The 12,361-nt window shown below is 34.7% G+C and overlaps 1 protein-coding gene across 6 annotated transcripts in view; it reads left to right on the top strand.

The window, feature by feature from the left end:
* LOC136418185 (UNC93-like protein) overlaps positions 1-12,361 on the top strand; it is a 44,837-nt gene that overhangs the window by 19,315 nt on the left and 13,161 nt on the right. For 2 of the 6 annotated variants that reach the window (XM_066404165.1, XM_066404164.1), the window contains exon 2: positions 6,025-6,150. In XM_066404165.1, coding sequence (XP_066260262.1) covers positions 6,025-6,150 — 126 coding nt within the window. Of the gene's footprint in view, positions 1-4,296; positions 4,529-6,024; positions 6,151-12,361 lie in introns of those variants that run through there. The other 4 variants (XM_066404162.1, XM_066404163.1, XM_066404167.1 and 1 more) reach the window with 4 other exon arrangements.

The following is a 12,361-nucleotide window of genomic DNA, read 5'->3' as shown; positions in this document are numbered from 1 at the left end:
TATTCGTTGCATAAATTTTAATTACCTCACAGTAAGATAATAACAATATGTATAAAGATTATCAAAAATGTGGGAAGCAGGCTTCAATCTTCGCTGATAATTGGTCAAGACAGCAGTTTTGAAGTCACGTTTTGGCTAGCTGATGTTCTTTTCGTTGTTTACCTAAAGTGTTGGTAAATATACATGAGCAACCACCCAAAACCGTTTAATGTACACCGTAAACTTGTGAGGAATGCGAGGAATTGATTAAAAATTCATTTGTAAAAGCATAAATTATAGATCTGCGAATATTAAATGAGCGAAAGCGAATTTTCGGGGATATTTGCATAAGAACACCAAGTTCGGTTGGTAAATACTGGTTTTTTGCTTAGATTTGGCATACAAAAATCTTAGGAACAGCTTTGGATTAATTAATATGATTAATTCAGTCAAAAGCTATTCATGGGTGACAACCCTGGGAATTAATTTAAACTTTAATACAAATTGACGTATTTATCGCATAGTGATTCTCGGAAATTGTAACAATTGTAGAAAAATTGCACAATTGGTCACTTTAAAAAATTACGTTTCAAGATCTAAAAAACTCCCAGTATTTCTGGGAATATCAGGCTGAGCCTCATAATCTGCAAAATCATTTTTGTTATTTATTTCCTTACGTAAAGATATTTTTAAAATAATTTTTTCCTTCGATTTATCCTTCGATGCATTCACTGTTTTTTTTCATAAGTGTTTCTTTGATTCACTCATTGCCGCGCAGTAAAAACTTAACGTAATAACGTTCCTTCATCGTCGTATATCAATAACGCTCTTTTTGCACTTCTAAGACTAAAGCTGCAAATTTATTCCCCCTGGGGAGGGACTAAAGTGGATCATTTACTCACAAGAGAGTGACAAAGTTTTATTTCTTCTAACATATTTATTCCAGCAGCAGCGGAAGCATTAAGCAGAAAAAATTGAAACGATGGATATTGAACAAGTTTTTTTAATTGTTCAAAAACTTGCCCAGCTGTGTTATGTTTGGTATTATAAGAATTTTCCACATATCTTTTAGCAATTGATTCGTTTTTTCAGCCCTCCGGTCTCTTCAGCAGTTCTGCATTAGCACCGGAATCTGTTAAAAGTGTGGTAAATCTCCTAAAATAATACCACGTATAGATATTGGCACCTTGATACGTAGGCTTGGCACCACAATTTTGAGAAAATTTATCAAAAGAGTTTCATCCTGCTGGTTGATTGAGACATCTACTTATAACCACAGATCATCGATCCCCATAATTCGTTGCGTTTCTTACAGTAACAATTATAGTAGAGCCATGAATACTGACATCATCAATCAATAATTGGCAGAGCTCACGCACACAGCAGGCACCTGCTGTCCCCATGATTAAAGGAATCTTGAAAAATATAAAAATATGGAAATGTTTATCACATCACTTACCTTTATTAATAGATAGCAATCTCCAAGGGCGTCCAGTGGGAATTTAGATATTTGATCTGCATTCAACACTCTAGACTTTTTCGGCCTGTGATTCACTTCTCGTATTTCGATACGTCCCTAAGGAATAAAAGATGTCTTCAACACAGAGTACTTGGCTCAAAGAGAAGATGCCTGCAGGTGCCTCAATTCTTCAAAAGAATGTGGCAAGAACATACTGCTAGACCACATTCTTCCTTTTCCATTCTTGAAGTCTATATATCGTTTTTCATGCTTCAATTTGAACTCTCTAAGGCGCCTTTAAATCCCTTAGTGATTTACGGACACATTAGAGAGAAACGCAAGAGGATTAAACGACTTTCTTTAATCTCTTGATATATAATATAGTATTATTGTTCATTGACATGGGATTATCTGTGGGTCTTAGCACCGATATATATTTTGATGATATCTGAGTCAAGGAAGTGTTGAGGGGTCTTACCGGAGACCATTGATGTATCGGAGGTTAAAGAGCTTCACGCAATAGATGAAGATAGCATTTCATTTAAAATACTTAAAATGTTGCCTGAGGAAGCATTGATCCCTCTGGCTGATAATATAGACTTGTCCTTTTTTTAAAGTGCCTTTTTTCAATCATTAAAGACGGAGATTGTGATCCCAGAATATTAGGATGGGAATCGCGAATCTGTACTTGTGTCGACGTATAGGACTTTTCCATTTTTACTTAGGCGTAGTACTTTGAGGACACATCAGTTCGATTTTCAGTTATCAAATGGTACTAACGATGCGAAGTTGATGAGTTTCTACTTAATAGCGAATGATGTGATGATATGATGATTTTGTGGTAGCAGCTTTTTGAGACATTTCCAATGCTTTTGACTGAGTTAAGCAGTTTGGTTTGTTGATGAAATTGGGGTTCTATAGTTTTAGAAGTGTCAGTCCTGTTTGGCGGGAAAAGGGCTAAGAGTGTGTAGGGAGAATCCTTCTCCCCACGGATCCTTCTCAGAGGGCCACTTCCGATATGAGCTTTGCTATTACTGGAGAAAATGGTTAACTGCTCTGTTCAGTCCTGTGTTCTTGGTCCAAAAGAGGTCTGTGAGATTTGTCAGTAGTGTTCCGGCCAAGGATCGTTTTTCACCGTTGTTTCTTAAAGTGGTATTATGACTCTGCCATGTCTTCGCAATGTTAAGACGGCAACTGCGATGTTGGTGAAAGATCGGCGCATTATTCACGCTAATGGGCCTGTGACAAGAACTTTTTTTGGAGCATCAATGAAAAATTCGCTTAAAACATCTCGATGTACCATCCAGAGATGTTATGTATCAAGGAAACAAATTTTAGAAACTTGTATTTTTGTTGCGCTTTCTTTATAACCGCGTAGAGTACCCAAAACTAGTTTTGTTTTGTTTTTAAAAAATTACTCTTTCCCTTAAAAACCTACGTAAATATATCTTTGTTGAAAAACGTAATTTATCTATAATTTCTAAACAGGGACAGAAATAAATCCTGAACGCTCTTTTTCTAACATTACAACTCTCATTTTGAATAGTCTACGCTTGATTAAAAAATCCCAGGGGCACATTAATCAAGTATTATCGAACGTGGCCAGAACGTCGATTCATGTTACGTTGGGGTTCCTAGATTAGCAAATTTTCAAAACCGTTATAAAATCTCTGCACAACTAATAATATTGACAGTCATGTTGTATCCAAATGAACTTTCGAGTTATATAAGAAGATGGAAAAAATGGTCCGTTTTAATCTTGGTTCGATTACAATGAGGCTGTATTACTCTGTTTTTGTTGTTCTAATAGATTATTACTTTTGATGTCGAGTTGAATAAAAGGATTCCAACGAATGCGTTGAATCATAGGGGCAAGGCGTTCGCGTTGTTGGGGTAATCGAATGAGACTCAAAAGAAGATGATCAAAAGTGCAGTAATTCTAAAAAGATTTACCTCATTCGTTAATGGTTCCCTTAGAGCTTCCTCAGAAATTTAAGTCATGATGAACTCCTCGTTGTGGGCTAAAAAAAACAATTTGAATGCTTAATTCCTCAACCCCACTACCTGAATTTAGTCCTCAATCCAAAACTAAACCACCTTTCCATCAATTCCACGCAAATCCTCCATAACCGCATCTCTTTGTCCTGAAAACAAAGGTCCACTCAAGTGAAACACAAAGCCTCCATTGTTTCTCGTCCGAAAATCCACCGTACAATGAAGCAACTTTTCGTTTCATATCCCATAGTCCATTCAATGCTAATTTGAAAAATACCATTTATTGCATGCGAATAGGTGTTGATCGTAAATCTGCAAACATTTAGCTGATATAATTTACCATATTAAATTTATTGCTGGAACATGGAGCTGAGCATAATTAGCCGAGGCATTAGCGTCCTATCCAGGGTTATCAGAGAAAATTTTAAACGTGACTCTATAGCTATTACTAAGTAAGCATATGAGGAAATAATTGGGTAAAATCGGTAATTTTTAATAACAGAGGCAAGAGAAACATTAAAAGAGTATTGTTTTCAGTTTGAAACGTGCGACACTGTCCGTTTGGCGGTATTTCATAGATTTCCTGCGATGACCGTCACTTGCTTATTAGCTAATATTAAAGAAAACAACATGCATCTTCCATAAAATTGCAAATTTTTCTCTATTATTACTGGTAATGGAACATTACCTACGGAAATGAGCTTTTAGTATCTCGGCGTCATCTCGGGTGTCGAATCTAACTTTTTAGTGCTGTGGCTACCATAGGACCTCAACAATTTTTACTGAAAAAAAGGAAACCGTTTCTCACGAATCGTAACAATTAACGTTTATTTCAAACAATGAATAATTATTGCAGTCCCAATAATTCTTAATACCACGGATTTCGTGATCAACAGTGCATCTCCAACTTTACGCAGTTGAAAACACGCAGCAGTGATAGTTGAATCAAATTTTTAACCCCAGAAAAGTGACAAAATGGTGCAAAATAGCCTTATCAAAAGGCTTTCTCTGCAGATTCCGGAACCTCTGAGACTTCAGCAGAGGCAGAGGAGGATGTCCGTAAGGAGCTTTTATTGGGTCATCGTCAATCCCATGGTAAATATTCTCTGATTTTGATGAGAGGTTTTGCCCATGTACTGACAAAGAAGAGTGTTCATTTTTGAGTTTCCGAAAACAGCTCTCAAACTGATCTCAAAGTTTCGTTTCAGCAGTTTCCAAAGAGTTTTGTGAATGTCCTTCCTTAGCAGGAATATTCTTCGGAACATCCAGGAGTCAGAAAGTTCAGGTTTTCCAGAGTGATTTGCCATGGTAATTTAGTTATTATTACCATTTGAGAATATCCAAGAAAATTAATAATTTTTTTCGTTTCTTCATTAATTAAGCCCATGAACAGCTGATAAGATTTTCAAATTGTTCTCGATTTTATATCTCCAATAGCAGCTGATTCTGACATACTTTTGACATTCTCTTTATAACTGCAAAAATTTCTCTTGGAAGTCTACAACATCTTAAGAAATTTACCTTCACTAACAAAAAAGAGAAAAATTCGAAGTCTATGTCTGCAAAAACAGTTGATCCTTACAATCTTCACATAATTCTCACGTATTTTTGACTCCCTTTTAACGCTTTAATATCACATATCATATATCAAATTACATTTTTCATGCTTTCCTAATGTCAATAAATGACCTTTGCAGATGTACAATACATTGCTTATTAATTACTCATAATGAGAATGGGCACATCAATAATTTATCCACGACAGAATAACATGTTTTCTTCATATTCTATATTGTTTTTAAAAATGCACCAAATACGGTGTTTTTCCGATAATAAGCCTTCCAGAAAACTGCGTATTTATTGAAATTAAGTGTGTGAATCAATGAACATATAGTCAATTGAATTCTATGCAAATCGACGATCATTGAAGGTTATAGTGGCGATTAATCTAATTTTTGTTGCGAAGGTTATGGTGGAATATTTTGATGGAAATCATTAAAAAAAGTTGATGGAAATTTTACCATAGATTTTTGCATTTTCTGCGCAACAAAAAGAAAATCTACCAAGAAATCTACATGTAGAAATATCACGAGAAATTGCGCTGTGTGACATTGCACGCTGATTTTTAAGTAATTAAAGACCATTAGAACATAGTACTGGCAACTTTAACTGCAAAATAATTTTCACGGAAACCGAGAAATTAACCAATGACATGCAACTATTACATCGTTTGGGTTGCTAAAGTAAAATTCTGTTTCCACTTCTGTTCCTGGATAAGAAATTGCTGTAAAAAAATGAAACATTTAAGCTTTCCACACACGTTCCGTAATTAAAAGCGATATTTTGCAGAACTTCTGTCTGCACAAAGTCTGACGACACCCTGGATCTCTGAGTAAAATCGCGCGATATCCAGTCTGGATCAGCCGCGGTCTATTATTAGTACACAAAACGTACTACGGTTGCCAAAACAACTCTTCCAAACATTGTGTTTTGAACGTATAGAAATATTTACAGGTTGACTGCCTATTTTAACGTTTAACATTTGAACTTGATGGTGATATTTGATTGATCAACAGTTTGCTTTTTTCAAGATGAATCTGGAGAAACCGGCTGAACCGAAAAAGAAGTTTTCGATTGAGATTCCGGAAATATTACGGCCCATCGAGAGGGTCAACTCCGTTCGGAGTTTTCTATACTGGAATATCGTTGATGATGCGGTAAATATTGGGTTTTGTTTGGCATTTTTTGCTTTGATTTTTTTGCTATAACCCCAATCAGTCCATTGTACAATATCTTGAAGACTCCTCATCGTATTTAGCTACAACGCAACAGGAGTCCCGTGGCATGAAGCATCCAAAACTAACTAAAAAGAATCGTCTAAAAAAGGCTTCCGGCCGGCAGAGAGAATACTAAGAATAAATTTCACAGTATCAAGATGCTGATTATTTCTCACATATCATACTATAACGGGTGGTAATCACTGCCCATCGAGAGGGTTCTCGAATTTAACAAGTATTCTGAGTGCTCGTACTTGAAATCGCATGATGCTGATGATACTAACAATAACAAGAGCATGAGATCTAAGCATTGAAGAGTGTATTGTTAGATTTAAGTGCTACTAAGTCCTTGTAATTGTAGTTTTATTGTGCGGGTAAACAAAATACTAAAGTACAGTTTAGTGGTTAAGTGGAGAGGATCTACGGAATATTGCATGTACTAATCCAAATTGAATCAGTTTCTCATGTTTAATTGTAAGATAATTATTTACAGCAGTATTTTACACAAGTTTTTTTTAGTATAATTAGTCTACATGGTGAAGTGTCTGTAGCCTCAATCAAAAATTAATTCGTATACCATTAGCTCCAGAAGACTTTCTTATGTGCATTACTGAACTTTTGATAAATTAGTAAGGAGGGGAATAGTCAGATGAATATAAAGCTTTTCACTTCGATTTAAAGCTTAATTGAAGCTAAAGATAAATATCTTAGAGACTCAGAAAGTTTCTATTTTACTTTATAACATAATTTCTTTCCATTTTCCAAACCCACTCTCAAGTCTTTAATTTTTTAGAAAACTCTTTGAGCTTTTTGTTAACCACATATTTTTTCATTTATTTTGTGTAGGCATAATGCCTCACACACAAATAGGGCTTCTTAAAACAGTGGAATTGCACATTATTTTCAGTTAAAACTAACTGAGAATAACATTCATGTTTTACTAAGAGCTCGGAGTAAGACCCTTGTTAACGACCTCAGAACCTAGAAAAAATAAGTAGAAAAGAGAACATTAAAAATTACCTAAAATGTATGGAGTAAGAATATCTGCAACGTGTGAAACACTTTAAAATTCGTGTTCTCAATCGGTGAAGGATAACAATTTTTTCTTAATTAAAGTGTATATAACGGGAATATGTAAAAAGTGTAAAACACTCCCCTACCTCATCTCAATCACTCAATTTTAATAGGTTTAGTGAAGTAAGTAATTGGTGTTGGACCAATGTACTTAATGTAACCCATCTTTTAAGTATTCATTAGTGTTTAGTTTTTTATGGATCCGAGGTTGACCTCTTGTTCTGAATTATTTGGAGCAATCCACCAAAACTTTCTTGGTTTAAAAAAGTACCCAGGAAACCAAAAAGGCTCACTTTTTAAGGCTCAAATTATGAATTGAAGATTTATCTAGAAATACTATGAAACCCACAAGTTTTTTTACATTCGCCATCAAAGTGGTCCAGTGTCGATCAAGTTGCTATTTCAATATACAATGCTCCCAAGGCAGGGTCGCCCTCTACAGAGGTTGAGATATTCATAGAAAAAGTTATTAAAAATAGAAATTTAATTTAATCACTGAGAAAAAAACGAAAAAAATGTGAAGTTTATTTTTATATTATTAAAGAAAAATAAAACCTGTATAGCTAATTCTTATCTCGAATACTGTGAACGTTAACCTGAGCTTCTCTTTTTCTCTTCTCAACCAAAACCTCATTTTCTCTGTCTCTTTTGCCATTGTTGGATACATTGAGAATTTTATGCACTAAAAGAAATAATTTGCAAGACTCAAATTAGCACAAAAATAGCTCAAATAACCTCGTTTTGGTCCCAAGCCGGACCCAATAAACAGTCTAAATCAAAGATTGGATATGTGAACATAGTTTAGGTCCCTTGATATTAAAAAAACACACCTTTTCAACTTCATTCGATAATTTTTGGCAATTTAAATAAAGGCCAACAAACCAAATTTTTCTCGGATCGTTACCTCACCTACAACCATCCAAAATACCATTAATTTGATCTATGTTCGCCTTTTTGCTGCGAAAACGAAAAAATCCATCTTCCAGTCTAAAAAGGCGACTATAATATATTCAACAAGTGTTTTGACATATCATAAGCTTCCATACATGATTAGTACCTACCACCGGTACGCCAACCGCACGCCTTCAGTATAACAATGTACTAATCAGTGCTAAAATCTCATGTAAATCAATTTCAAACTCCAATAATTAATTGTTCAAAGGAAAAAGTGTATGGAATACCCAGGCAATTACAGCTTATTGTTACAGTGATTTAGCGCTCAGTTTGTAGGTTCATCTTTGAGGATTCAAATCAGAAAGAGATTTCGTCATCGTTATAGAAATTAGGTTGGAAATGAAGCTTATTCTGTTTCTTTTTGTACCCGTAATAAACGGTTTGCATATATGAGAACGACCTTGTCTACGACCATTTTTTCCGGTAGAGCGTGGTAGAAACGCAAAACTTACTAGTCGATTGTCATCCGATCAGATGGACAATGATGGCAAACACCAGGCTGACAAAGGCTGATTATTACATAATTACACAACCAACTCATGAATGAACGATCAAGTTGAATTAACTTTGTTCAGATTAATTAAAATCCATTTAAACCCTTCAGGGTTAAATCTACGCTGCCTGTCGAGATGTCTTTGATGTAACCATTATTGATATTGTTATATTTAAAAATTTGTGAAAAATTATTAATTTGCTTTCAATATTTCTTTCTTTTTAATTTTCTGTCGTTGTATTGGAAATTCTACAATCAGATTTAACCACCGTTCAGGGGTCAGCTTTATTTACACATGTGTTATTTTTTATTATTTTTAACATTAGAGCTATTAGCATCGATTTTGATAGATTTGTTTAGCACTCGTTTTAATGGATAAAAGAGATTAAACTGTAGTAAACTGATTTATATTTCCAAATGTTTTGTCTGGAGTAATTTAATATAATTACAAATTTGAGTAATGCCAATAATTCTATTTTATTACCCATAGAAACTGATTGGCCAAGTTCCAGCCAAATATGTGTTCTCCATTAAAATAAATCCAATATTTAACGTAAACTAAAGAATTTTTTGTGAACATATAAATATTGAAAACGTAAATAATATTGATACGAGTATTTATCACAATAAACCAGCAAAATTTTGAAACTGAACTGAAATTAATTTATTACTCAAAACTCGAAAATTTAATATTTAACTTAAGTAATTCTCAACTCCACTTGAAGATTTAAGTTACTCCGTGTTATTTTATCTTACATTTTGTTATTTAGATGTTTCAAAATTCTTAGTGAAGCAAAAATTTTCAAACTTTTGGTCTTATTAATTTCTTCATATGACTTGCTTCAATCGAATTCTGACTACTCAGAGGTTTTAAAGTTGAAGGCTTTACAACATTTAACTTATAGAATTTCTAATTTCCACTTCAGATATTAATGTGTTCTAAGTTACTTCAGCTTCCTCCTGGTTACTAAGATCTTTCGAAATCACGAGTCCTTAGCGAAGCATAAATTCCCAAAATTTCCCTTATTCAATTCTTGATGAAAATTACTTCAGTAAAGTTTTGATTACCCAGATTTCCTTACATAATTTCAAAGTTACAATTCAGAGTTGGGGTTACTTCAATTTGTTCCTTACTTACTTTCTCAAAATCACGAACTTTTCTGATGATCTGATTTCTTGAGAATGTTATGAACTTGAATTTCGAAAATCTCAGACAGTGCTAGGCCCAACTGAGTATGTACTCTCCATGAACATTAGATCCACAAGTCCAAAACTTTCTTCTTCGATGTTACAACTTTTCTCACATTTTCTCTCAAATTTTGTAACTACCTCTGCCAAGTTTTGTGATATCTATCAACGCTATTTTAGACTAAACCTCCCAGAATCGCACTTTAACGCAAACAATAGATATCTGAAGGCCTTCCACTTCTTACATCATCTTCAGTCAATACTACTTTGAGATATTTTACAAGTACCCATTCGATGTCTCTTAAAAGTTGGCTTCCAGCTAACTTCTTCTGATGCAAGGTAACCAATGACCATTCAGCGTAAAAAAAGTCTAGTGGTCATTTCGCCTCAGAAACAGAATAAGATCAGTTTTCTTCGAACGCTTTTCTTGGTTTGAAGAATTAGACATTTATCCTTGACCTTTGGAATGGAGGCTGTCCACTATCATTACAACGACTATAAAACATTTATAGTTCTTAATTATCTTCATTTATGTGTCATAGGGAAAACAATTTTCTCTGAATATGTATCTATTAGTAAAGCATATTCAATTTTAATTACGATTTTTTACTTTAAAATCAACCCTAAATAGTAAAGATACACATCTTAAACGATTGTTTAACGTTGATAACCTGGCAAGTTCACGGTTGAAAATTGCATCTCAAGGTAAGACTTATCTGGGTTTTGTTTAACTATGGTTTACCATTTAAATGCCAAACATCATGTCTCTCCCTTGTCTGTAATCCCCACCGTGACATGATCAAAGAATACGGATTTTTGCGTCAGAAGACGGGGATTTTTAGGCATCACCTTACGCAGAACCTGTTTACATCTATAGGTACCTTATGAGGAACAATAGCACTGACGATCGCAAGATTTTTCACCTAAAATCCTCCAACAGCTTAATTATGCAACGATCCTTCGAGCTTTCTTCATTCCAATATCTTCAGTGCGTATTCCTAAAATAGCCGAGAAAATCAAAAAAGGAGGTTCTAAAAATAGCTCGAAATGAAGAAGTTGCGTGACTACTGCAGGTTTGCCACAGGCCTGTTGATCGTCAGAAGATTACCGTGGAGGTCATAAACTTTGCTTTAATGAATCTCCCTTCTGTACCGTTTGAAATGAAAGGCATCGTTTAGAGCTCAATGGGAGCTGGTCTTGTAAGGTCAGACGCACTTGGTCCAGATGTAACAAAAAATATCAAAATTTTTGGTTTACCATTTTACAATGCTTAAAAAATAATTACCAGGACAAAAAGCCAATCAAAATCAGCAGCAGTATAATCACAAAGAGAGGCAATGAAATCGAAAAAAAATTAGGTTCCCATATTAGTTTGATTATTACCCATTATTATTATTCGAAGTGTCGGAAACGTGCCATTATGTATTTCCGTACCACTGAGTACCAAGGCCGGCGGTGCTGCCAAATGTGCCATCGTAGCCAAATTTGTTTGACCCATGAAAAATCGATTGCGTTTGAGGGAAAGTTGCAATTGATCAGGAGAATCAAGACCCAAAGTGTATTCAATCAATACGAAAAAGTACTGGATCGATCGATTTCTTTTTGGTTGATTGTGAATGTCAACACCGCAGATATTGATGATTTCTGGGAATATTACGTTAATATACAGTACTACTACGGGTTCTTGGGGCTCTCGTGTCTTCCAATTAATTATAACCAAATATGCCTTCCATATAAAGTTGCCAGTAACCCCATAAAGGGTCAGTACCTAATCGTAAAATCTTTTAATGCCTCCATATTTGAAGTCATATCAAGGTTAAATCTAAATGAAATCAGTGTGGTATTTACAATTTTGTATCTTTCTATTTCTCTTTTCAACTCCTCCTCCCATGCCTCCTCTTATTTCAGAGTGGGCTTTCATTTCTTTTTATCTATAAATCACTCATCTATTCTCCTTTACACGTTCTCTATACTTACTTTTCTAATGCCTTCTTGTTCGTCCCTTCAGGTTACATCTAGTTTCTTAAGTTGCATTTCCACTTTCTCTTTCTCCTCTTTGAAGCTTTCCCAATGAATTAACTATAAATCTGAAAATTTCATCCTATACGTATTTGTCAGAATAACATTGGAAACATTCTTCATAGTTAATAAATGTTAACTTATTATCAAAATATAGAGGAACAAGCTAACGAACTTACCACTACTCAACCTCACCCTCCCCTTCTATATCTCGACTTTCCATTTTCTCCCCTTCCCTTTCGTTTTCGGTTCTGGGGAGGTACCCCATTCCAAAAAGGGATCCCTCGACACTTGGCCATTTATTAGTGGTGGTAGGAGTAACCTCGTTCGACGATGCTTTATCCCGTGATGGCTCTGTCAGTTTGCTTGTCATTATCTTATTACTAACTCTGACACCAAATTACTAAAAACTTATGAGCTATT

This window comes from Euwallacea similis, chromosome 33, assembly GCF_039881205.1.
Source record: "Euwallacea similis isolate ESF13 chromosome 33, ESF131.1, whole genome shotgun sequence".
NCBI lineage: Eukaryota > Metazoa > Arthropoda > Insecta > Coleoptera > Curculionidae > Euwallacea > Euwallacea similis.
Note: the sequence above shows the minus strand (reverse complement) of the source record. Positions and strands in the feature narration are given on the sequence as shown.